General features: G+C 41.5%; 1 protein-coding gene across 1 annotated transcript; it reads left to right on the top strand.

The window, feature by feature from the left end:
* On the top strand, positions 1-27946 carry LOC108714668 (fibroleukin). The gene is made up of 4 exons (XM_018259082.2): positions 1-757; positions 20536-20616; positions 21898-22019; positions 26566-27946. The coding sequence occupies exons 1-4, from the start codon at positions 184-186 to the stop codon at positions 27157-27159; spliced, it is 1371 nt and encodes a 456-aa protein (XP_018114571.1). The 5' UTR covers positions 1-183; the 3' UTR covers positions 27160-27946.

Below are 27946 nucleotides of genomic sequence, written 5' to 3' on the forward strand. Positions count from 1 at the left end.
CCCCTCTTTGCTGGATGCAGAACCCCCCTCCCTCCCATGCATGCCTCACACTAACTATCTTCATTTGCTTTGAAGATCTGAGTGGATTTCCCAGCCTAGGAAGGATTGTGTACAGAGGGATATTTCCCAACCCATAAAACGTGCAGAGAGTTTACACAGGCAGTCTGTTTCAATCAGCCCGTGATGGATGTTGTGTCTCTGGGGAGAATGAGTGGAGCTTGCAGGGCATTTGTGTTGGGATTCCCCTTGTGTGGGAAGGTGCTATGGATGCTGATCATTTTGCTGCAATTAACCTTGGGGGAACCTGGATCCGAGAGCCCTGAGTGTAATGAGAGGAAGGATGACCCAGCATGTTTGGAGCTTCTTGTGGCCAGGCCACTAGCAGAGTCCAACTGCGATGGACCTATGGGATGCCGGCTGCATTTTCTCCCACCCGAGGTGCAACCAACACCTGAGGAGCTCAAGGACTTTCACCAGGATACCCACCAGGAATTCAAACAGACCCTAAAGCAGTCTGGCACTGAGGGGGGTACCAAGCAGAACAACCCAAAATCCAAGAGCGTAGGGGACAGGCTGAGTGTGGTGGAGGCCAGCCTTCTCTCCCTCACCTCCAGACTGCAGAAGTTACAGGATGAGAGTAAGGTCAACCTGAGCAAGATAGAAGAGAAACTCAATTCGCTGGTGGTGCTGCTCCTGGGAATTTTATCTGGCTGTGAACTGCCCTGTAATGAGTCTGTTCAGAAGCTTTCCATGCTAGGTGAGTGCAAGCAGATCTTCTACCCCTCTTGTGTTTAGTGGTATAATTACAGCAGCTGAGGTTGAAAATAGACTTGTATCCATGAAGCTCAACCATTAGCTTCTAAAATATTGGAGGGTTATAGATTCTGGGAGCCCCAATATTGCGGGAAAGCCGGAGCCCCAATTTGATAAGAAAAAATAAATGTATAGATGGAAGTATCCAGCAACACTTTTGAACCTGTCTTTGCTTTGGGTCAAATGGTTCTGTAAAAAGACTCGACATATAGGTTCTATATAATTAAATGAGAACTTAACCTTACAGTTAACTTTAACATAATATAGAAGCTGAACGTAAGGAAAAAAGTCAAGCCTCTTTGTTTAAATTAGTTCTGTGGGGGCGTTGGAATATTTAATGCTGTTTTCTATCAATTTTACGCACAGATGTCCCATGCTAAAGGTTTTAGCAACAGTTGTCTTCCCCTTCATTTGCATTATTCTTGTATTTATTCTTGTATTTATTCGGAGCAGGAGAGGATGGTGAGTTTTGTGTTACATGAAAGTATAGTTTCAATACATTCACTCAGGTCTGGACTGGGATTTAAAATAGGCCCTGGCATTTTAAGAACACAGAGGTTAAATCCACTAAAACAAAATCTGGTGCCAAAGCCAATGGCAGTTTCACTAGTTTAGCTCTGTATATACAGATAGTGAGCTGCTCCCACAGCATTTGTGCAAATGGAGCAGCAGCGAGTGGTCTGCTTCAGTTACACAACCAGGGGGCAACTTAATGGCAAGAAAGGAGAGGCGTAAGGTGGCCATCAATGTAACACTTACCATCTTTCCTAGAACAGATCTTTCCAGGAAAGATTGTTCATTTTAAGCCACATGTGTAGAATCGTCAGATATACAGATAGAAACAATAGAATTCTATGTATCTGACGATTCAGCACTAACAATGGCCAATGTTTGGGTGCCTTCGAAGTTGCCAGACCGATATCCAAGCCTTCTGCAGATATCATCTCCTCTTCCACTATAAACACACCCAATATACACTAGAAGCATTGTACCTGTACCCACTAAAGGTGGCCATAGACCGATAATATTGTACGAAAAATTTTCGTACGATACTATCGGTTCGTCTATGGCCACCTTTAGTGGGCACAGGTAGAATGCTTCTAGTGTGCATCCATTGCACACTTGGGCTGCCCATGCTGGTATTGCCCGGCATGAATTACAAAAGCCATCATATTAGACCGGTAGTACACTCCTATATGCAAAATGTAAAATTCCTGCTTTTTTGGGTGCCCCTTTGCGTACCTGTGCCAATGAGTATAATGTAATAGAGTCACAGCCTTGCAGCCAACATGTGTAAATGAGCCCATGTCATAGGACAGGTCTGTGAAAGAAGGATAATAGGAACCTCTTTCCAGCCATGCACCAGACCTGGAGAGAATGGTACACCGCAGTGGGGTATAGAGGGTGGATTTACAAGCGTTAAAAGTAAGTTTCCCACCAAGTATTGTTCCAGTTGTGACCAAAGTGGAGAATAGTCTGCTACGTGCCATTCAATTACTTGGGTTAGCCGGGCAGCTTGGGCCACACACATCACTCTTCCAATTATTGTAAGCTTATGCCAAGTGATTATGGCATTTTGATATCTCTTTTCCAAACATATAATGAATGTGCATGTCATTTAGCATCCCTTGGGGTCCTCTATATTCCTTGTCCCTATATGTGGAGCAGGGTCCGCTTCCCTCATTTTTAAACCCCTGATTTAACATTGACACTGACGTACTGATAGTCAATGTTGATGGGAAATTTCCTGAATGTGTAAGTTATGTCCTGATGCCCAATTTAAATATTCATTCATTTAAAAGAGAATAAGCTCTCTAATCGATAGCAGTACCAAATGTTAGGGCACCTCCCCAAGGTTTGTAATGACCCGATACCCTGGGCCGGTTCACCTGTTAGCAGAAAACACTAGCCCAGGGCACTTGCAAGCAAGTAATCCTCTTCCTTCCTTCCTTCAGGTAAGTCATTACAATCCTAGGGGAGAGCCTTAACATTTGGCATTTCCCATGGATTGGAGCTTTCATTCTCCTTTAAGCAACTTTACAATAAACATTAATAAAGTACTGAAATGGTTTTTCAGTTATTTGTAAATTTATCTGCAATTGAAAGCAATACCCGTCTGTCCCTTTCTGTTCTGGGGTCAGATTATAATAAAACATGTCTTCGTAGGCCATAGAAGTAACAATTACAATCTTTCTTGGAAAAGATGTTTCCAAGAAAGATCATTCGTTCCAATACACACGTGTAGAGCTGAATAGTCAGATATACAGATAGAAACAATAGAATTCTACCTGTATCTGACGATTCAGCACTAACAATGGCCGATGTTCAGGTGCCTTCAAAAGTGCCCAATTGAAATTTTCCATCCAGCCCGATCGCTAAGCTGACCGATATCCAAGTCTTCTGCTGATATTGGTCGGCTCGTTTTCCCACCATAAATCGTACGAAAATTTATTTCGTACGATATTATCTGTGCGTATATGGCCACCTTAAGGGTAGGCCTACACGGATGTTTTTGGCGCGATCTGACGCGCTGCGACATAACGCATGCGACGGAAATAAGGTAAGTGAATGCATTGTCGTTTTACAAATCGCATGCAACGGAAATAAGGTAAGAGATGGAAATGTCGAATAAAGTCGCAGCTTTGATCCGGCGCGACACGACTGTTGGATGCAGACGCAGGGTGCAGCGTCTGCATCTGACAGTCATGTCGCGTCGGATCAACGCTCCGACTTCAGCCGACATTTCCATCTCTTACCTTATTTCCGTCACATGCGATTTGTCGAATGCAATTTGTCGCAGCGCGTTGTATCGCGCCAAAATGTCTGTGTAGTCCTACCCTAAGATGCAATATGTGTGACTTGTTTATAAACACTGGGCAAATTTGCACCTTGGCAGTAACCCATATCAGCCAATCAGCTTATTTCAGGTTGAACACTAAAAGCAATCATCTGATTGGTTGCCATGGGTTGCTGCCCGGGTGCAAATTTACCCAATGTTCATAAATAACCCATAAGGCAAGTATTTAGGTTATATATAATAATGTAACAATTGGCATGAAATGGATTTAGTCACCCATCAAGAGACTATTATTCCCAGTGCGAGTCAGTGTCATTATTTCCTAGTAATGATTGTGTGTGGGAGGGAGGCCTGAGACTTATTACAACTTGCAGAAAGTCAAATGTGTCCCATACATTTGTTAGACAGCCCTGCATGGCAGTGACAGCTGTATGTCTGTGGCCGGACTTAACCCTATCCTCTCTGGCACAGTCCGGTGGCTCTACTTTAGAGGGGGGCTGATGTTCAGAGTGAATCGTTTTATTGTTGAGAGTGTCAGCGAGCGGCTGTTACCTCGGATCCCCTCTGAGTGCCTTGGAAGCTTCAATGACATCAACTGCTGTGAACTGTTTTATTTCCTTACTATTCTGTAGGTCTGTGAATGGCAGGATTTAGTGCTGGGATTCATAAAACCTGCAAAAAAAAAGACCCAGAGAGGAAGTCAAGGATGGAAAATATTGCGTCACCGTAGGAATTGGTCAGCGAAACATTCAAATAAATGACCGAGGAATTAAAGCTGTCTCACCCCATATTTTTATTTCCTAGATTATTTCTGCAATGAATGAATGGGGTGGGGGAAGGAGGTCTTCAAATTTTCCAGCACCCTTCCCAGTGTGCCAGACTTGGCAGACCTTAAAGGGAGAGTAAAATGCTTTAGTACCTACTTTTTACCCTAGCCTATATTAAATGATTATATGTATTTTAATGTATTTTAATTTCAATGGCTTCTTTAAAAAAACACCCACACAGTTGTAATAGGCTTGAATTGCCAATATATATATATATATATATATATATATATATATATATATATATATATATATATATATATATATATATATATAATACACAAAAGCCATGAATGTCTTGTAAAGTATATCCTTATAAACGGTGAGTTCTGATGTCATCAGTTATAAACGGTGAGTTCTGATGTCATTTCTGTCACATGACTCACTGAAACTTGTGTATTATAATAAATAAACTTATTATAATAAATAAACAGTAATGTTGTCCTTTCCCAAGCGATAGATAGTTGCCTAATTTTTGTCAGGCAGGCCATTGTGAGGGCTTTAGACATGGGCCAGTTTCAGAATACATATTTGTGGGCATCAGATGGGGTAAATTATTATTTTTTTTAAGATACATAGGTTTACTATTAATAAGTCCACTTTAAGGGGCTTGAAGTGGGCCTGTGACCCAGAAATAAAAAGCTGTATAATAAAAGTCATTTTCAGATTAAACATGAAATCCAAATAATATTTTAATTAAAGCATTCATAGCTGTTGTAAGCTCATTTAAAAATATCAGCTGTCAATCAAATATTGTCTGCCCCTCCTCTATGCCTTAGGCATAGAGGCGGGGCAGACAATTACTTTCACTTTCCATTCAGCACTTCCTAGATGTCACTGCTCTGCCCCCATCTCCCTCTATCTTTACCATGTAATTGTGTAACCAGTGCATCGGGTGCACAAACAACATTCTGAGATGATACAAGGCTTGTCTTAATAACAGTGTCCACAAAATGGCTCCTGCCTGCTTGATATAATTATGAATTCCCAGACTGAAGGTGACAGGTTCCCTATAAAGGGATTCTGTCATGATTTTTATGGTGTAGTTCTTATTTCTAAATTACACTGTTAACACTGCAAATATTTCACTCTAAAACATAAAATTTCATTCCTGAACCAGCAAGTGTATTTTTCTTTAGTTGTAATATTGGTGTGTAGGTGCATCTCAGGTCATTTTGCCTGGTCATGTGCTTTCAGAAACTTTAGGATGGAACTGCTTTCTGGCAGGCTGTTGTTTCTCCTACTCAATGTAACTGAATGTGTCGCGGTGGGACCTGGATTTTACTATTGAGTGCTGTTCTACCAGGGAGTTGTTATCTTGTGTAAGGGAGCTGTTATCTGGTTACCTTCCCATTGTTCTGTTGTTAGGCTGCTGGGGGGGGGGATTTCAGTGCAGAATTTATCTATGAATGCCCGACCTACCACTAACCATTCAGATTAAATAAAGTAGTAAAAAGAACAAATCAAATAATGTTCTGGCCATTAATTCACAGAGCAATCGTGTGTTATGTCTGACAAATAGTAGTGACAGTCTCCCACTGATATTGTGAGATAGGCGATACATGCAGAGATATTATCGTTAGCCAACAGAAATCTTCTAACCTGTCCGATTGACTAAACAACCGATCTCCGCGGCACTAAAAATGTTGGGACAACCACACACGGTCCAAAAATCGTATGAAACGAAGATTCGTCCGACTTTATCTTTCCATCTATGGCCAGCTTTAGGCTAAAAGCAATTGTGTCCAGGGTCTGGCTGAATGGCACTGAATTGGAAATCTGGTATGGATGCAGAGCACAGCTCTGGTGGCACAGGGTTGCACTGCTGTTAGCACCGCCATAGGTTAGTCCTTAAGTACAGGTCTCTTTTGCACCCTTTGCTCACTGTCATTCCCTGACCTGTACATCTGAATGATGCACAAGTTTGGGGAAGGGTAGGGGGCGAGAGAAGGGATGACTGTATTCCACATGGAGCTGGTGCTGTATTTATGGGGGCAGGTCTCAGGTCCATTTATGAACACTAAGACCTGCATACATTGACAGAAATACAGGGAAGCGTGTGAAACATGACAGATTCCACCCATTGTTTTCAATTTGCACCATGCACTTAGTAAACAACCCCTTTAATGCAGAAGCACCCTGCAAATTAAAGTTGTGGTTACACCACTGAATCATGCAGAATTATATCTGATCCAGAGGAAACAAAAATGCTGAGGGACAAATTAAGGCTAGGGGCCACACCATATGTATCTTGTCCTGCGGAGAAAAGCAGACCGAGAATCCGCTACCCGCTGCTGCTTTTCTTGTGTTCTGTCTGCACCCACAATCATTACCAACGCTTGGGTCCAGGCAGACGTGGTGGATTTCAGTGCAAAATACAAAACTTGCGTTTCTGCGCCAAAATCTGCCACGTCTGCCTACACCTGAGTGGAGGTAATGGCAGGCAGCGGAGCAGAAGAGGAGCAGCAAATGAGCAGACTCTCAGAAATTGGAAAACTCAAAATAGGTGAAAAAGACCCACAAATAGTAAATGCAGTAGTAAAGGTAGTTGTAAAATGTAAAAAGTATTTATTGGGACAAAGGCTTCCCAGAGGATTCTCAGCCTGGGTTTCACAACAGATCAAAATCCGTATGGTGTGGCCCTAGCCTTAAGCCCTTTAATATCATCTATAATCACCAGATTAAAGCATCAGAATCAAGATCACCTGGAAGAAAGCGATATACTTAGATGGGAGACAAGAACATAAAGTCCATTAAACATTTAGATATCTCTGCCTTTAATAGCGGCCCTACAAATGCTTTTGTGCACATCTGGGCTATTGAACAGATAACCTCACACTTCATCATTTATCATCCCTGATAGCTTGGAGGTTACATAGAGGTAAAGTCAGAACTGATAGTTACAGAATCTGTTCCTTGTTATCAGAGAAGGGGGGGGGGGTGGAAATGGCCCTCGGCCCCAACCTGACCAGACCATTTCTGTGTATTAAAGCAGGTTCCGCCAGGAGAGACGCGTCACGCTGCTGCCTCTTCTATATGCATCATTTGAGCTCATTCCTTGCCATTTCATGCAGTTTATGCCAGGGGGAGAGCAACAGAAACTTCACAGAAGGGAGGAGAGATTCGTGGAATACCTCCCAGTGGTGCCAATTCTTTAGTGTGTGTGTTACATCTGTCAATATTCAGGGATGTACTGAAAATGCACGGCCAATGGAAGGGCGCTAACTGTGTTTGTTACCATGTGACCCACTTGATCTGGGTGGCAGTTGGTTTCAGACGAGGGCATTGTTCTGTGTGTCTGGGCTGATGCAGATTGTAAAGCATTAGCGTGAACTATGTGTAATCTAGGAAACCTGGCCTCTCTAAATTAACAAAAAAGAATTCAGACCTGTCTGTGATGTTCAGGATTAAAAGGCTTTTAGACTGTAGGGCTCATTAAATAATGGAGGGGCAGAGGCAAACTGCAAAAAAAAACCCAGGAACAATATGCCATGTTTTGCACTTTGTACTCTGCCCTGTGCTTGGCCAATAGGTAAGGGTGCCCAAGGCAAGCCCCCTTCCACCCGCTTGTCACTTAAGCACCACCACGGCAACATAGTAACATTGCAAGTTAGGTTGAAAAAAGACAAATGTCCATCAAGTTCAGCCTTCTATGTCTATATATAACCTGCCTAACTGTTAGTCAATGCCGGGCCAAACCAGGCAGGCGCCCAGTAGGTGTGTGCGAAAGAACGCGTGCGTGAAAAAAAGACGCACGCACATACATGCAAAAAGGACGCTCCAGCGAAAAGGATATTTGCGCATGCTTGCATGAGAATGCAGACACCGGCCAAAGCGCCGGGACAACTGGACTAGGAGGCAGAGAAGGTGTGTGCCTGGTACCCCCCAGCTTCGCGCCCGACGCACGTGCCTACTCTGCTTACCCCTAGTTCTGCCCCTGCTGCCAGTTGATCCAGAGGAAGGCAAAAACCCCATTTGAAGCCTCTCCAATTTGCCTCAGAGGGGGGAAAATTCCTTCCTGACTCCAAAATGGCAATCGGACCAGTCCCTGGATCAACTTGTACTATGAGCTATTTCCCATAACCCTGTATTCCCTCACTTGCTAAACACCATCCAACCCCTTCTTAAAGCTATCTAATGTATCAGCCTGTACCACTGATTCAGGGAGAGCATTCCACATCTTCACAGCTCTCCCTGTAACAAACCCCTTCCCAATATTTAGCCGGAACCTCTTTTCTTCTAATCAGAATGGGTGCCCTTGTGTCAGCTGGAAAGACCTACTGGTAAATAAAGATTATAATATGATCCCCCTTATATATTTATACATAGTTATCATATCACCCCTTAAAGGGGACCCATCACCCAAAACAATTATTCAGAATCCTATTTTATTACATTAGTCAAGTAAAATGAACTTTAATTACACTATATAAATTATTTGAATCTTGTTTCCTTCAGTCTGGGAATTCATAATTATAACAAGCAGGCAGGAGCCATTTTGTGGACACTGTTATTAAGACAAGCCTTGTATCATCTCAGAATCTTGTTTGTGCACCAGAATGGGGGACCTGATGTCCATCCCCATGCCCTGGTTACACAATTAAATGGTGAAGAGAACAGGGGAATGTGGAGAGAGCAGTTACATCTAGGAAGTGCTACCACCACTATTGCACCTCAGTCATGCACCTCTCCTGCCTAACCCCAATATTGGCCTGGTCAGCAGTTTTAGGCATAGGTCTTTGCGCTCCAAAATACAGAGCAAGGACATGTGCTTTCCCCATGAATACATTGCTGCCTACATTTGGCAGTTCTTTATTCATGGGGGGCTGTCGGAGCAAGATACTGTACCTAAGTTTCCCCTTTTCTATTCCTGTTTTCAAATTTAGATGCAGTTAGGGAATGCTGGAGGTCACAGGGTGCAAAGGAGACCCTCGCCTATAACTGTTGGTAGGGACAGGGCTGCACCCATTGCTGCTGCAAACGACACCTTCTGCTGGAATTTTTGTGCGGACAGCAGCAAGACCCTGGACTGGATTATTTGAAATGTACAACTCTGTGTATAAAAGTATATAATTACTTTATGTATGCAGCAGCTTCAAGTGATGTCACAATTGTTGGCTGTGCCAGTTATAAATTTCAGAAAAAATAATGTCTGCATTTAGCACTTGCCAGGTGGTTAAAGTCAACTCAGCCGTGGCCATACCACGCCCACATTTGCTCAGCCACACCCACATCTGTTCAGCCACACTCTAACCAGGTCTCCTTTACTGTCTCATGTCATGACTTGAGCAGATACATTTGGGTATTTTTGTTTGTTGGTTTGGGTTACTGACTTTATTTCTACATTTGCCATGAATAGGGATGGGCGAATTTGACCCATTTAGTTTCGCCAAAAATTTGCTGCTGGCGAAATGTCGCTGACGCCAATTAAAGTCTATGGGCATAGAAAAATTTTGTTGCGCACAATGCCATACAAGTCTATGGGCGTAATTTTTGCGGTAAAACAAGGTGAAAAAATTTGCCTATCCCTAGCCATAAATAGAGAACATTTCATTTGCTTCAGCTTAATTTCACATTACATTTTGAAGTTATGACATATACACCCTCTGCCTGGTTTTCAGATATCCTAAGGCTTTTATTATTCATCGCCAATCCTCAGCAAAATATCTTTTTTTTACATCATTTTTATTAAATCAGTATTATTAATGTTATTTATTTGAACAGATGTCCACCCATAGGCTGCCTGACTTCTGTTCTTTCTTGCAGACCTGTTTTGCTTTATGGTTGGAAATATACTGTATATACTATAGATGAGATAAATAGCTTTCTAAAGGTGGCCATACACGGATAGATCCGCTCGTTTGGCGATGTCGCCAAACGAGCGGATCTCCCTCCGATATGCCCACCTTGAGGTGGGCAATATCGGGCTGATCCGATCGTGGGCCCTAGGGCCCAACGATCGGATCCTAGCGTTCGCCAAACGGGCGGTCGGATCGCGGGACCGCATCAACGAACAGATGCGGCCGCGATCCGACGGGATTTTTAATCCCATCCGATCGAGATCTGGCCGACTTTCGGCCAGATCTCGATCGGGGAAGCCCGTCGGGGGCCCCCATACACGGGCCAATAAGCTGCCGACTCGGTCTGTCGGCAGCTTTTATCGGCCCGTGTATGGCCACCTTAAGACACAAGGCAGGTTTTATAACCCTTTATCTAAAAGTCTCAATTTTTTGTTTACATTTATTTTTATTGAATTTGCAACATGGCTTTCATATGTGTAGCAAGTATCAACAAGTTGCTTTCCCCGTCAGGGGAGGCTTATTAGAAAAAACGTAACAAGACAAAAGTGAATATAAAGAAAGCAAGGGCTCATATTTGGAGAGAGAAGATCTAGACTGACCCCCCACATTGCAAATTAAACAGTAGTGTAAGCCAGCACCCCGGTAGAAACTCAGTCCTTGGTGCTACAGTGTAAAGTCCTGTCCCTGGAAGGCATTCAGGGCCAATCAAAAAAGTGTATACCACGGAGAACCACGAAGACCGAGATAACGTTAAAACCTCCATTCTTTATTCATCCATTAAAAACACAAGCAGTTCAGGATCGCATTCATATCACAGAACCATTTCGTAGCCCAACAGTCACTTTCTCAAACGTTTTTAACTCTATCTTGTCTTTCCTGGTGCTCTCTGGTATACACTTATTGACCCCTCACATTGGGCATGATCAGACTTGGAGAAGGGCCGTGTATGATTGGTACATGCAACGTGGCTTCTGCACCCCCGTTTCCCCTCGTGCACACGAGCTGAAATTCAATCAAACTGTGTGAAGGGACCAGACTTTCAATTTTGGTAAAGGGGAACTATCGCAAACTATTTTGCATACTGAAATAAGAAACTTTGTAAATACAACCAATTAAATATTCTGCATCGTTCTGAAATAATCAAGTATATGTTCACTATCCCTGTCTCAGCATCTGTTTCTCTTCATTCTGTCTTCATGCAGCAGTTGGGTGTCAGATGAATGATCCAATATATCTTATAGGAGGGCTTTCTTTCCTAGCAGATGAATTAGAGCTCACTCAAATAACTGATTCCAGTACAAACAAAATCTAACAAAATTACTGCCTTTTGCACAATTACTGCCTTTTGCACAATTACTGCATGTAGAGAGACATGATTTCTGGTGATTTTAATGAAGACAGAATGAACAGATGCTGAGAGAGGGATAGTGAAGATGAACTTGATTATTTCAGAGACAGTACATAATTTTTTATTGATTGCAATACTGACTATTCTTATAGTGTTCTACCTGGACTCTGACCTAGTACTCAAACCCCTTGGTACCTTGCTTTAGGACTTTTGCCCCTGTGCCTGTCTGCCTGTACCTACCTTGCCTGTCCGGTCTTTTCCAGTGCCTGTTCCCGGTACATCTCTTGGCTGCAATGTTCCCTCTAAGATGTGCGCTTGTGCACACGCACACAAATTTTGAGGCCAGTGCACACAACAAATTGTGGTGTGCACAAAGAATTTTGTGTGAAACGCAAATTTTGTATTAATTCTGACAGTTATTAAAAACTGTACACACAAGTTTAGAAATTGAGCACAAAGGAATTTATTTGCACACATATTCAGGAAGGAATTAGAGGGAACGTTGCTTGGCTGCCTTGTCTAGGCCCACCTCTGCCTGAATAAAGAGTAAACCTGTTTTCCAGTATTTGTTCTGTCTATCCCACAGTTCCTCCTTAGTCCACACATCAAACACCAAGGAGCAGGTTCCATTTCATATGGAAATATATACAGCTATGGAATAGATTATCCGGAAACCCCATATCCAGAAACCTCTGAATTACGGGATGCCACCCCCATAGACTCCTTTTCATCCAAATAATGCAAATTCTTTTAAATAAAAATCCTCTTTCTCTGTAATAATAATACAGAAACTGATCCTAACTAAGATATAATTAATCCTTATTGGAAGCAAAACCATCCTATTGGGTTTATTTAATGATTTTCTATTAGACTTAAAAATATGAAGATCCAAATTACAGAAAGATCCATTATCCAGAAAACCCCAGGTCCCAAGCATTCTTGATAACAGGTCCAGTACTTGTGTTTTATTCAGGCTTTTGTTGTTTCTTGAAGCTTACATGGTATTTCAGAAATGAAAAATTTTCACTGATACTGATTTAGTTTAGTATAGCCTTGACATGTTGAACAGAAGTATTGTTATGTTTGTAACTGTAAATATATGTCTTATCAGGGTTCCATCTTAATATGGCTATGCAATGGCCTATCTTTGCAATGGTTTAAATTTAATCTGACCCCTGTAATGTCCAGGGAGGATCTAACAAGAGCAGTCAGGGTTTCCACCTCCAACAAAGACAATCCAGAAAGTGTTAGAGAGGGCAGCCTTGCCTTGTAGCCCTGTATTGATACAGGTTTACTAAAAGTCATACATGTAATATCTGTAATATCTAGTAAAGCTAAGGCCAAGATATTGAATCAAAAAATTTTAAGGTTAAAGGGGAACTATCGAGAACATGCAAATTTAATATAAGCCTCATCATACTAAAATAAAAAGTGTTCTTAATATAATCAATTAAAAATTCTGACCCATTTCTGAAATATTCATGTTGCTATTCACTCTCCTCCTCTGCATCGGTCTTCATTATGTCTTGTGCAGGAGTTGGGAGTCTGATATTCAATGACAGTTAAGTCTAATACAGCTTTGGGGGGGGGGGCTATTTTGCCTAGATGATGTCTTAGAGCTCACTTAAAATCTCCAAAAATCTTGGTTTCCTACCTGCAGGGTTTGTGCGAAAGTCAGTTATGTTGTTACATTTTGCTTGTGTTGGAGTCATTTTTTGAGTGAGTTCTAATATATATGTTAGGAAAGGGAGCCCACCATAAATTATATATTAGATCTAACTGTGAATGATTATCTGACACATCTGACGCCTGCCTGAATACAGACTGAAGAGAAACAGATGCGAAGAGAAGGATAGCGAAGATAAACTTAATTATTGTAGAAATGGTAAAGAATGTTTAATTGATTATATTTATAAAGTTTCTTATTTCGGCATGCTGAAGCTTTTGTTAAATTTTCATTTTAGCAATAGTTTCCCTTTAATTGATAACATACCTGTGGTTTGGAATGTTGAAGATGCTGAACATTAAAGGACATTAAAAAACCCTCTGATATTTTTAGCACCTTGCCTTTTGGGGACAAATCCTGTATGATTGTGATCCACCAGCCCCCAGAAGGAAAATATCTGATTTATACTATTGTATCTGTACAAATACAAGTATTGGATCCATAATATGGAAACCCTTTATCCAGAAAGCTCCAGATTAGGGGAAGGCCATCTCCCATAGACTCCACTTTAAACAAATCACTTTTTTTTTTACAAATTATTTCCTTTTATTCTGTATTATTATAGAGAAATGTAAAGTATAAAACCTTGTTCTTGGTCCCAAGGAAGATTTAATTTATCCTTATTGGAGGCAAAACCAGCCTATTGGGCTTATTTAATGTTTAAATGATTTTCTAGTAGACGTAAGTTATATGATCCCAATAATGAAAAAATCCCTTATCTGGAAAAACCCAGGTCCTGAGAAGTCTGAATAAAAGATCCAATACCTTTACTGTCTTGAATTTTTGTTTCTATCCAACGATCAGAAAAGCCATTCTTGTACCATATATAATAATTTGTGTATAGTCAGTCTGCCCACAATGACAGAGAAACAGTGGCTGATGATGAAGGTCTTTTATCTGGAAACCCGTTGTCCAGAAAATTTTGAATTATTGGAATTATTGGAAGGCCATCTCTCATAGACTCCCATATTATAAGCAAATTCACATTTTTAAAAATGATTTCCCTTTTCTCTAAAATAATAAAAGTATCTTATACTTGATCCCAACTAAGAGATAATTAATCCTTATTGGAGGCAAAACCAGCCTATTGGGTTAATTTAATGTTTAAATGATTTTTCAGTAGACTTAGGGTGTTATTTACTAAAATTCTATTTTTTCTCATGATTTCAAGAAAACAAACTCGACCAAACTTCTATCCACGATTTTACCTTATTTATTAATTAAAATAACTCGAAAGATATTTTGGAGTTTTTGACCGCAAACCCAACGCAGACCACAATATCTTCAAACTGGAAAAGGGATACCTGCCATTGACTTCTACATGACCTCGAGAGGTTGGAGATGGATTTTTTTTTGATTTGGACTTTTAGCAGCTTCAGGATATAATAAATCTTGAAAAAATTCGATTTTCTTTTTTCCCCTTTAAAATAACGACCAAAAAATTTCGTGCTTTAAAGTTATAAACCCTTAATGTATGGAGATCCAAATTATGGAAAGAGTCCTTATCCGATCAACCGCAGGTCTCGAGCATTCTATATAATAGGCCCTATACCTGTATAGGTTATATGTTCATATTGGTCCTTAAAATATTCTGAGAAGGTATTCAGCATAGATTTTGAGTTTGCCATTCTCCAGCCTTGTCTGGTAAAGATCTTTTTAAATGAAAGGCTGAAAGGCTTAAAGGGATACTGTCATGGAAAAACATGTCTTTTCCAAAACACATCAGTTAAGGGTAGGGGCACACTGGGCGATTTGAGGACTAATCACCTCATCTTTGCGGCGACCAATCTCCCCGAATGCCTTCTCTCTGTCTTACGCCGGCTAAAATGAAAAATCACCTGCGCATCCCTTCGTATTCCGAAGTCACCCGAAGTTTCCTTGTTGTTGTTAGGCTGCTGGGGGGGGGGGGGGTGATATCACTCCAACTTGAAGTACAGCAGTAAAAAGTGATCGAAGTTTATCAGAGCACAAGTCACATGACTGGAGGCAGCTGGGAAACTGACAATATGTCTAGCCCCATGTCAGATTTCAAAATTGAATATAACAAAATCTGTTTTTGAAAAATGGATTTCAGTGCAGAATTCTGCTGGAGCAGCACTATTAACTGATTCATTTTGAAAAAAACATGTTTTCCCATGACAGTATCCCTTTAAAAATATTCAAAGTACTGATACTGGAAGGCTCCTGTGATTTTATTGAATAAGAGGAGACATTCAAAAGGTTAGCTGAGGTATAACTTAATATAAGTGTATGAAATCAATATCTCTAACGTGATGGAGATATAAATATCATGTTAAAGGTTCCCTGACTGCCAACTCCTGCATTCATTGATCTTCCCTACAATAACAAGCCATTCACTGTCACTGCTCTTTGCCTGGAATTGCTTCCTTCTTGCACTCAGCAGTTCTGGAAGGCACGATTCTATGTTGTGTGTAATTACGCTGCCCGGACCGCTGCCAACAAAGTGGTTAATCCGCTCACCACAATTCTTTCCTTACTAAACACCCCAAAAATCCTAACTATGAATTAACTAAGAAGCGCTGATGCCAAAGAAAAAGTAAACAGAAGTAGGACATGCAGCTTTTTTTAAAGGGATACTGTCATGGGGAAAAAAACATTTTTTCAAAATGAATCAGTTAATAGTGCTGCTCCAGCAGAATTCTGCACTGAAATCCGTTTCTCAAAAGAGCAAACAGATTTTTTTATATTCAATTTTGAAATCTGACATGGGGCTAGACATATTGTCAGTTTCCCAGCTGCCCCAAGTCATGTGACTTGTGCTCTGATAAACTTCGATCACTCTTTACTGCTGTACTGCAAGTTGGAGTGAAATCACCCCCCCCAGCAGCCAAACAAAAGAACAATGGGAAGGTAACCAGATAGCAGCTCCCTAACACAAGATAACAGCTGCCTGGTAGATCTAAGAACAGCACTCAATAGTAAAAACCCATGTCCCACTGAGACACATTCAGTTACATTGAGAAGGAAAAACAGCAGCCTGCCAGAAAGCATTTCTCTCTTAAAGTGCAGGCACAAGTCACATGACCAGGAGCAGCTGGGAAATTGACAAAATGTCTAGCCCCATGTCAGATTTCAAAATTGAATATAAAAAAATCTGTTTGCTATTTTGAGAAATGGATTTCAGTGCAGAAGTCTGCTGGAGTAATACTATTAACTGATACGTTTTGAAAAAAAACATGTTTTCTGATGACAGGATCCCTTTAATGTTATTGTCTGCGAAGCCCCGACAGACCCTTGGAGCTGCGACGTGCTGCAACGATGGAAAAGGTTTTTTGTTATGTGACCGGCCATGCGCCCAACTCCTCCACTGAACAAAGACAGGGTGATTGTTTTATTCTGGTTCCCCCACACAATCCCCACTCTGTTTTTGGCTATGAGCTGTGAATTTATGATGAAGAGACAATGATGTATAGGAAAAAATTGTCATTAAATGAGGGAAGTTGGGATACAATACTGTCTGGTCTCATCAGCGCTTTGGAGGGGAAAAAAAAAATGTGCCCTAACTGGGATCATCAGGAAGATACCCAAAGCAGCGGTTCTCAGTTATTGTACAGATTCAGATGGTACCATAGTTAATTACACAATAATATTAATGGAAACCCAGTAGAAGCTGAGCTGCATTTTGTGGTGTTGATAGGTCAAGGTGAGACAGTAGCATTTTATATCAGTGTTGCTCTACCTTCAGCCCTTCAGCCATTGCTAAAGTACAACTTCCAACCAGTGTCGGACTGGGGGAGGCAGGGCTCATTAGTGCTTCACCATTGTACCAAACAGCCTGCCGAGATGCCTGGGATGAAAGGAACCAACAGGGTCCAATGGGTTTTTTCCCAGTGCCCATCGGGCCACTCCAACACTCCTCCCAACACCCTCTGAAAGCCAAAGGCTGCTGGGTGGTTCTGATAGGTGTAGATCAACAACAGCTGAAGGTTTCCATTGTCCTTTTTAGTAATGAGGAGCCACAAAGTCTGTTTTTAACTATTTTTTGGCACAACTAAGCTGGAGCTCAATAGAAGATGGTCTATATCCTACATGCAAATGGCGTGTATGATACAGACTGCCCATGAAGATAGTGAAACAATCATAGACTGACTATTTTATGGGAGGGTAACACAGTTCAGCCAGTGATTAATTTTCTAAGCAGAATAAAGCAGTTCAGTGATGCTTAATCCTGATGCACATGTATGCAGCTAACCAAGCAGTGTAATGAAGACAGGGGTCATTTATCAAGTGGAAGTCCCGGTGTAAAGTGCAGAAACAGACATAATTTGCCCTTCCTTTGCACATTTCGGCCTGCCTTTCATACTAAATGAATTGCAGCAGCTGTGCTCCATAGAAAAGCAGAGATACCTGCAGCCAGCCCCATGGATACAGTGCTGTTTACACTCAGCAAAGCTATATTCATGAGGGGGGCAGGTAGGTAGAAGAAGCAGTACTTATCACCTACCCTATGGAAGGTGTTAGGTGCAGACCCTGCTCCTTAGTAGTGATGGGTGAATTTATTCAGCAGGCGTGTCAAATGTCGATTGTGTCAATTTTGACGACGGCGAATTGTTGCCAGCGTCAAAATTCGCGTTTCGTCAATTTTTCACCCGTTTTGCAAATTTCCCTGGAAATTCTCGAATTTCATGGCAAAACGGGACAAATTCGCCCATTACTACTCCTTTGTGCTCTTGCTCTTCTGCCTGGGTAAATGATCCCTTCTTACTGTTTAATGAGAAGAGTAGAGCAGTTCAGCAATTGCAGATTAATAGACTATAAAATTATCTACACAGTTCAGACACGGCAGTGACTAAATCTACATCCAGAATAAAGGTGGCCATACACGGATAGATCCGCTCGTTTGGCGATGTCGCCAAACGAGCGGATCTCCCTCCGATATGCCCACCTTGAGGTGGGCAATATCGGGCTGATCCGATCGTGGGCCCTAGGGCCCAACGATCGGATCCTAGCGTTCGCCAAACGGGCGGTCGGATCGCGGGACCGCATCAACGAACAGATGCGGCCGCGATCCGACGGGATTTTTAACCCCATCTGATCGAGATCTGGCCGACTTTCGGCCAGATCTCGATCGGGGAAGCCCGTCGGGGGCCCCCATACACGGGCCAATAAGCTGCCGACTTGGTCTGTCGGCAGCTTTTATCGGCCCGTGTATGGCCACCTTAAGGCAAGCGCTGAGGATAACCAATGAATAAACATGAATGTACCATTACTTCTGAGATGTCATTCCTTGGGAATGCTGAATAGTTACTTGTCTCCAGCCGGTTGCACAGGTGACTCTTGGGTAAACTTGCTCACCTCCTAGTCCTTTCAGCTTTGTTTTTTCAAGCCTCTCCCCTTCCTTCTCTCCGCAGTCTTCCAGTTTACTTTACTCTTAGAATTTTTCCATTTCTTTTTTCTCTTATTTTAGTACTTGTCCTCATAGCCAAGATCCACCTTCTCTTCTTTTCAGCACCCGCATCCCCTTTGCAAGTTCTGTGTATCTGTCCTTTCTTTTCTTGCTTTTGGGATTTATCTAGAGTTTCCCTTTGAACTCTTATTTTAGTAATTCGCATATTCATAACTCAGACAGGGCAGTGTTCCAACAGTGGTCAATTAAAGGGAAGTTGTTTGCCTCTCAGTTTTTTAAGTTTAAAACTGGGATTTTAACAATCACATCTAAGCTCTACCCTGAATGTTCCCAGTTAAAGGGATTGCTCGCCTTTAAAGGGCAAGTCAACACCAAAATAAAAATGTGCCTTATAAAAGAAAACATAATTCTAAGCAACTTTCGAATATTCATTCATTAAATATTTTATATGGATTTCAAGTTATTTGTATATGTATTACTACTGAAACCAGTGTCTGTCCCTTTCAATTCTCTGTCCTGGTGGCTCAGACTGTTGATACAATGTAAGACAAGGCAGCAGATTAACAGACCTGTCTTTGCTGCTGGGGAACTAAGACTTTTGCAACATTGTTTAAAAGTAACAACCAGGAGTTAAGCAAATGCTGCTTTCAATAGCAATTTTTTTTTACAAATAACTTAAAATGCACTGCAAAATTTTTAATAAATGTACATTGCAAAGTTGCTTAGAATTATGTTTTCTTTTATTAGGCAAATTTTTATTTTAAGGTTGACTTGCCCTTTAAATGAACTTTTAGGATAACGTAAAGATTCATATTTTGAGAAAATTTGCATTTGTTTTTCACTTTTTATTCTTTGTGGTTTTTGAGTTATTTAGCTTTTTATTCAGCAGCTCTCCAGTTTGCAATTTCAGCAATCTGGTTGCTAGGGTCCAAATTACCCTAGCAACCATGCATTCATCTGAATGAGAGACTGGAATATGAATGGGAGAGGAACTGAAAAGAAAGATGGGTAATAAAAAGTAGCAATAGCAATAAATTTGAAATCTGGAAAGAGAGAGAAGAAGAAGGCAAATAGTTCACAAAAAAATCGTGAAATTTGAAAGTATCCTCTAAAAAATCGTGAATTTTTAAGGTTTTCACAAAAAAATCGTGAAATTTTAAGGTTTTCACAAAAAAATTCGGAAAATCTGACATTTTCATGGAAAAATTGTAAAAATCGGAAATTGGCGCCGGCAAATTTTCACTGGCGAATTTTCATGGGAGATTCGCAAATTTATTCGCCGGCGGCGAAACACTGAAATTCGCCGCAAATTTGTGCCAGGCGAATTTATTCGCCCATCACTACAAATAATTAAAAATAAATAAATAAATACTGAAGTCCAATTGAAAGGATTTTTAGAATTGGACATTCTATAACATACTAAAAATCTCTTTAAGGTTGAACCACCCCATTAGAGAGACAGAGACACACAGGAAGATTCGGGGAGATTTAGTTGACCGGCGACTAATCGACTCTTCTTCGGGCGACTAATCTCCCCAAAAAGCCTTCCTGCCAGCTAGAATCTAGATCACCAGTGGGCTGGCAATCAAATGGATTCGTTTTCCGAAGTCGCCAGGCGACTTAATCTCCCCGAATCTTCCAGTGTATCTCTGCCCTTAAACTGATACCCCAGATACCCTTGCTACTAAGCCCTGTTTCTCTCTCTAAAACATGGCACCTGTTGCAACATTTGCTTGTCATTAGAACTAGCTGGATATTCATGCCAACAATTGTTCGCCGTGTACCCCAAATAATGTTTTGTGGTTGTGCTGAATGTTTCATTCATCTTGTTCATTACTGTTTGCCTTCTTTGCAGAAAGCCGACGCCTCAAGTCCTTTGAGACAAAGGAAGATCTTCCGATGAATCTGAAAGGTGTGAGCAACACGGGCTCCCCAGGTGAGGATATGTTTAGAGCAACCTTGTAACCCATGGCAACCATTCAGCTGTTAATCTCCTTAAATAAATAAATGGGATTGGTAATTGTGTATTACTGAGCAGGGGCACATCTTCCCATCCTCATACATAATCAGTTTCAAAAGCTTTAAAAGGATCTTTCACCTTTAAGTTGACTTTTAGCAGCGTATAGAATGGACAATTCTAGGCAACTTTTCTCACATGGGGGTCACTGACCCCATCTATAAAAAAGAAATGTAAGACTGCACATTAAGGGGCCGATTCATTAACTTCGAGTGAAGGATTCGAAGTAAAAAAACTTCGAATTTCAAAGTGTTTTTTGGGCTACTTCGACCTTCGACTACGACTTCGACTTCGAATCGAAGGATTCTAACTAAAAATCGTTCGACTAATCGACCATTCGATAGTCGAAGTACTGTCTCATTAAGAAAAAACTTCGACCCCCTAGTTCGCCATCTAAAACCTACCGAACTCAATGTTAGCCAATGGGGAAGGTCCCCATAGGCTTTCCTACGTTTTTTTGATCGAAGGATATTCCTTCGATCGTTGGATTTAAATCCTTCGAATCGTTCAATCGAAGGAATAATCATTCGATTGTTCGATCGAACTATTTGCGCTAAAATCCTTCGACTTCGATATTCGAAGTCGAAGGATTTTAATTCCCAGTCGAATATCGAGGGTTAATTAACCCTCGATATTCGACCCTTGGTGAATCAGCCCCTTATTGTTACTGCTGTTTTTCTTACTCATCTTTCTATTCAGACCCTCTCCTATTCAAAGTCCAGTCTCTCATTCAGATCAGTGCATGGTTGCTAGGTTAATTTGAACCCTAGCAACCGGATTGCTGAAATTGCAAAATAAAGAGATGCTCAAAAAAAGCTTAATGACACAAAAAACAAAAAGAATAATAAAAAAAGGAAAATCAGTTGCAAATTGTCAGAGAATATCACTCTCTACATCATACTATTGTGGTATAATACTAAGTTAATTTAAATGGGCGGACAACTCTAGTTGGCCAGCCCAAGGTTGTATCCTAGGCATGATGTGCCCTTTAACCTAATGTGCATATATATATATATTCTCTTTTGGAGATATAGTATATATATATATATATATATATATATATATATATATATATATATATATATATATATATATATATATATATATATATATATATATATATATATATATATATATATATATATATTATGTGAAAATGTAATTATTTTCCTTTTCCTGTATATTTTTCTCTTCTGCAAGTTACATTTTCAGAAAAGCCGGAAAGACTGTTCCCTCGTGACTGCTCAGAGATCTACAAGCAGGGCATCAGGGAGAATGGAATCTACACTATCCAACCCATCCCTTTAAAGCAGCCATTTGAGGTGAATGCAGTTTTACTGTTGATTTCTTATAAATGAGTCATTTTCCATATTGCACTGAGGAACACATACAGTGATATAAGGAAGGGAGAGCCCTGCTTGTGTTTACAGTCTGGGGGATTACTATCAGTATATGGAGAGAGAGAGAGAGAGAGAGAGAGAGAGAGAGAGAGAGAGAGAGAGAGTGAGAGAGAGAGAGAGAGAGAGAGAGAGAGAGAGAGAGAGAAGGAGATAGACTCTAGCTGTACTTCACTCCCTAATGCCAGGCGAATTTGCGCTCTGGCGAATGGACGTTACTACGCAAATTCACTAAGATGTGGATTTTACTGAACGTGACCTCTTGCGCCAGACTTGCCTTCGCCACCTCAGACCAGGCAAAGTGCAATAGAGTAGATAGGAGTTCCTAAAAAAATCCCAAAAACGCTGGCGAATTTTCCTTTTTTCAGGGTGATAGGCTGCAAAAGATCGTAAATTTTTTTGGGGTACCCGGCTTCCCCCCTAAATTTCCCAACATGTGGCACATAAACTATAGACTGGGCTCATGTGTGGGGCAATATAACAACTCTATTTTATTTTATTAAGGTTTCCCAGGCTTGTGTAGTGTAATGTATTTGCTGCTACATATACGTCCATTCAAATTTAACTTCCCGCTGTATGCAAATTAGGCAACGCTAGCGCAACTTCACTTCGCTTGGCGCAGTAATGCTAGCGCAACTTCGTCAGCGTTCGGCGCCCTGAACGCAACTTTGGATTTTAGTGAATTAGCATTTTCCTGGCGAATCTTCGCCTGGCGAAGTGTTGCGCTGTGAGCGAAGCCGTCGCTGGCGAATTTTTGTAAGGTTAGAGAATTTGCTCCAATGTATTTTGGCTGCTGTCGGAAAGATGACAGAACAGCTGCACACCTAGTACTTTAGTGCGACGGCTTTATTACTCAGTGTTTTGATGTACACACACACCTTTTTCAGGAATCTGACCATAAAACCAACTATTAAAGAACTTACAGTAAAGGGTGCTACAGTGTTTCCACTTCATGAGTAGATTTAAAGGGATAATATACTCCTCTGCGGCACATAAACTCTGTAAATTGGGGTTTGTGCTGAAAGACAGTACATACGTTGTATTTGAGTTTGTGCATGGAACATTTATGCTAACTGCCTCCTTGACTCTGAAGAGTCTAGGAAAATTATTTTAAGGGGCAGTTCATCTTGAAATTAATTTTATTATGCTGTAGATTTGTTCAGCAGCTTTTTGTTTAGCATAGATCTGGTTGCTGTGGTCCAAATTATCTTAGCAACCTGCATGGAACATTAACTCTCCAACTCTTTATTTCTGAATGTGGCTCACGGGTAAAAAAGTTTGGGGACCCCTGGTGTAGAGGATGGAGTACGTGTTAAAACTTATATATATATGGATTGTATTATTCAATTTTTCTATTTATAAAATAACAGTAAGGTCTGAGTTTCAACAAAGGCCCTTAATATGTGCAGGTGTTCCATAAAATGGAATTGTGCAGTTATAATAAATACAAGATGCCTTGGATTTCAACCTGTACTTTGCCTTATATTCTATGGGATTTACATTGCATCGAGAGTACAGCAAAACTCCTAAACCTAACTCTTAATTTTTAATAGGATTAGAACATTAATACCCCACAGCTTTTGACTCAGCTTTGCTTACAAACACAAGTATCAATAGAAATGGACAATTTAGAGAGGCTGTTACATATTCTTATATCATTATACATTTTCCAGTGGAAAGCATCATATTTCAACCTCCTCCTCGGAGTATGAGTACAGCTATGGGACCTGTTGTCCAGAATACTCAGGATTTCAGGTTTTCCCGGAAAAGGAAATTTTCTGTAATTTGGATTTCCATACCTTAAGGCGCAGATTTATCAAGGGTCGAAGTGAAAATTTGAAGTAAAAAAATCAATCAAATAGGCCAAAATTCGATTCGAATTTGAAAAAAATCTGACTATTGGAATATCGAAATTTATCATGTACCGTCTCTTTAAAACTTCAACCATTCGCCATCTAAAACCTGCTGAATTGCTGTTTTAGCCAATGGGGGACCTCCTATCTGAAATTAATGCATGAACTTTGAGAAATGGAAGATTTTTTTGAAAATACTTCGAATCTAATTTGATTGAATACGATGTTACTTCGATTCAAACAATGGAAGTAGCATCTATTCACCCGCCAAAAAAAACGTAATTTTTTTTTAATATGTTTCGGTTGGTCTTTTCTTCTTCGAATTTCAAAGTTATGGGAGTTTAAAAAAAACTCCCATTACTTTGAAATTCAACCCTTGATAAATCTGCCCCTAAGTCTACTGAAAAAATAATTTAACAATTTAAATATTATTTTGCTTCTAGTGAGGATTAATTATATTTTAGTTGGGATCAAGTACAAGCTACTGTTTTATTATTACAGAGGAAAAAATTGCATTAATTTATTAAATTGGAGTCTATGGGAGACGGCATTTCTGTAATTCGGAGATTACGGATAACGGGTTTCTGGATAACGGATTCTATACCTGCAGTAATTTCCTATAATATAAATGTATTTAAGGTGCACAAGTCATTAACATCAGGAATTGTAGGGTTGTTTTGATGGGGAAAGTAATGATCTGCCAGGGTAAATGTAAGTTATGGCACCAACAGGCAGAGAAAAGGGCAAACGATATGTACAATACCATGGACCCAGCCAGTGGCATAACTACAGTGTGCCAGGCCCCCCTGCCCAGAGCATTGCACTTCCCAAGCCACCTGCCTGTCTGCACTGACCCTCCCACCTACTTCCCGCCCCCTTCCCACCCAGTGCCGGAGCAGCCTGCTTCTCCCTTCCCCGGCCAAAGGTAAGAGTGCGCAGGCCCGGATTTGTGGAAAGGCCACCTAGGCCCGGGCCTAGGGTGGCATGATTTTAGGGGGCGGCATGCTGCCCAACCACACCCACATTGGTTCAAAAGCACTGGGGATGTGCAGGCGATACAATAATTTTTAGAATTTCCCCATTGCTCCAGTCCCAATGATGAAAATGGGCATGAATAAAGGGGAGGGGACAGGGGCGACAAAAGGCACTGTGCCTAGGGGCGCCCGCTATGTAAATCCGGGCCTGAGAGTGCGGCTGGGATTGGGGCGTTGCCACTTAACTGTAGAGTAAGCAGACCCTGCAGTCCGGGCCTCCCTGCGACCAAGGGGTCTGCTTCCTCTATATTTACAATAGAATAATATTGGGCAGAGAGCAAATATAAGCACTAGGAATTAAGGTTCAATAGTAAAAACCAAAGAAAGTAGTGGAAGGGAGAGGATATACTCAAAGTTCAGCCCCGTCTAATGGTGCTAATACATGAAACAACTACAAAAATTGTTGTTAAAAGTAGTTAGAAGTTCAAAAAGCATTTATTAGGACATTACAAATGATGGCCTAACACGTTTGTGCCTGTTGGGGCTGTTTGAATCTATTACTAAGTCACCCGACAGGCACGAAATGCGTTAGGCCATTATTTGTAATGGCCTAATAAATGCTTTTTGAACTTTTAACTACTTTTTGGAAGAAACTCCTTGTTTCCTCTATATTTACGCCTATGGATGCCACTCAGTGTCGGACTGGCCCGGCGGGAAACCGGGAAAAAACCCGGTGGGCCCCGACCCTCGTGGGCCCCCGCCGGGCCAGAACCCGTCTCTAAATATTTCCAATCACGGGGAAAAAAATTTTTTCCGGCGATGCGCAGCGCCGCCTGCGCATGCGCGACGAATGGTGCTGTTGCGCATGCGCGTCAAACGGCGCTGTTGCGCATGCGCCGAGTGGCGGTGTTGCTGGGCAGACGCAATTTTGTAGGGCTGCGGGGGGCCGGAGGGGGGCCCCTGGACAGCAGTCCCGGTGGGCCCCGGGCCCCCCAGTCCGACCCTGATGCCACTTTTTGGCCCATCTAACTCCGGGCATGGTCGTGACTCAATGGGGGTGGGGCTGTGACACAATGTGACTGGGTCAATTGGTTGACCGCCCAGATTTACATAGCAGGCGCCCCTAGCGAGAGCAATGGGGATTGGCGCACAGGAAATTTTAAAACCTATCGTATCTCATGAGCATCCCCAGTGTTTCTGAACCATTGTGGGTGTGGTTGGGCAGCATGCTGCCCCCTTAAATCCTGCCGCCCTAGGCCCGGGCCTTGGTGGCCTCTCCACAAATCCGGGCCTGTGACCGCCACGTCAATCATAGGGAATCCTGCCCGGTTTCCTAATTTGGAAAACCGGGAAGGCAGTTTTGACCCAGACAGCCCTTCAAAAACGGGCTGTCAGAGTCCAAACCAGACAGGTGGCACCTTATTTATGCCACTGGACCCAGCCATAAAGCATTTGCCTGACTTTAACCCAATTTGTACAATCACAAGACCGTTTTTGTATTTTTTTTGTTGTTCCAGAGTCTGTTTGCAGACGTGAAACAGGAGGAGATGACAATAGTAGAAAGGCAAAGTTATTACAATGAATGTTTTTGGCAGTACAAAACACCAACTGATAATCAAAGTCATGTTCTATGGTTCATTTTAGGCCTATTGTGACATGGTGACGGATGGGGGTGGCTGGACGGTTTTCCAGAGGAGACAAGATGGCTCGGTAGATTTTAACCGCACATGGCAGGATTACAAGCAGGGTTTCGGCAACCTCCAAGGGGAACACTGGCTGGGAAATGAAAACGTGCACAGTCTCACCAGACTTGGTCAACACAACCTGCGCATTGAGCTGGAGGACTGGTACGGAGTCAAGAGGCACGCAGTCTACCGCAAGTTTAAACTGGCCAGCGAGCAGAACAAGTACAGACTGACGGCCAGAGAATACCAGGGCAATGCTGGGAACGCCCTCAGTTACAGCCGAAACTACAACCACGACAACAAGCATTTTACTACACATGACAGTGACAATGACAATTACCCCTCGGGGAACTGCGGCATGTACTACGGTGCCGGCTGGTGGTTCGATACCTGCCTGGCGTCCAATCTGAACGGCAAGTATTACCGAGGGCGCTATAGCGGTGTAACCAACGGTATATACTGGGGAACATGGTACATCTTAACGGACAAGAGGACGAAGCAAAAGTATTCGTTTAAGAAGGTAGAAATGAAAACCAGGATTCTTAATGTTTAAAAGCCTCGTTGGAAGGACTTGGACTTTTTTTATATATATATATATGTTTTGTATGATTTGTTCATGTCTAGATTTAGGGTTATATTTGAAGTAAATCATCAAGCCAAGAAGCTCAATGCTTTAAACATTTTGGTAGGTAGGCCACATTTTAAGTGGCTGTCAATAAAAAAAATCCAATATCAGGTTGTTTGGTTCAGCCGTCCCACGGGATACATTTAATGCTGTAGACATGCAATGGAAGCTTCATACTATAATACTCATAGAATAAAGGCTTTTTTGTTCTGGATATGTACCAGCCAATAACCCCTCTCAGTCGTCCACCATCAGTAGCATTGGGGAATTCTTAGCTTGGACTGAATAATAATGCTTAAAGTGTATTTATAAGGAAGGGTTATCTCCCTTATAATAGAGAGTTTATTATAAAGGCATAGCTTTTTTCTGAGCACAGGACATTCCTTTTCTATTGTTTGTATTTATAGATATGAATGAGATTTCTCGTATTGAATGTCCCAGCCACAGGGCAGCCTGCAGTGTTAATATAGCCCTTTGTCATTATAAATAGGCCCATAGACAGACTACAGGGGGAGGTGCCTGGACCCTCTGAATTGTTCATTGCGAAAGAATCGCTCATTAGGCACTGAATATGGCTGCCTACATTCGGAGGTCCCTGAGTGGCTAAGGGGCTTGCAGGGGGCTTTAAAAAAACTGTTGTCTCCCTCAACTGGAGTGCTCTATTAGCCGGCAGAAACAATTGTTTAAAAGGAGAATTAAAGCTTACTTAAAGAAA

The sequence above is a fragment of the Xenopus laevis genome, chromosome 4L (genome assembly GCF_017654675.1).
Source record: "Xenopus laevis strain J_2021 chromosome 4L, Xenopus_laevis_v10.1, whole genome shotgun sequence".
Lineage (NCBI taxonomy): Eukaryota > Metazoa > Chordata > Amphibia > Anura > Pipidae > Xenopus > Xenopus laevis.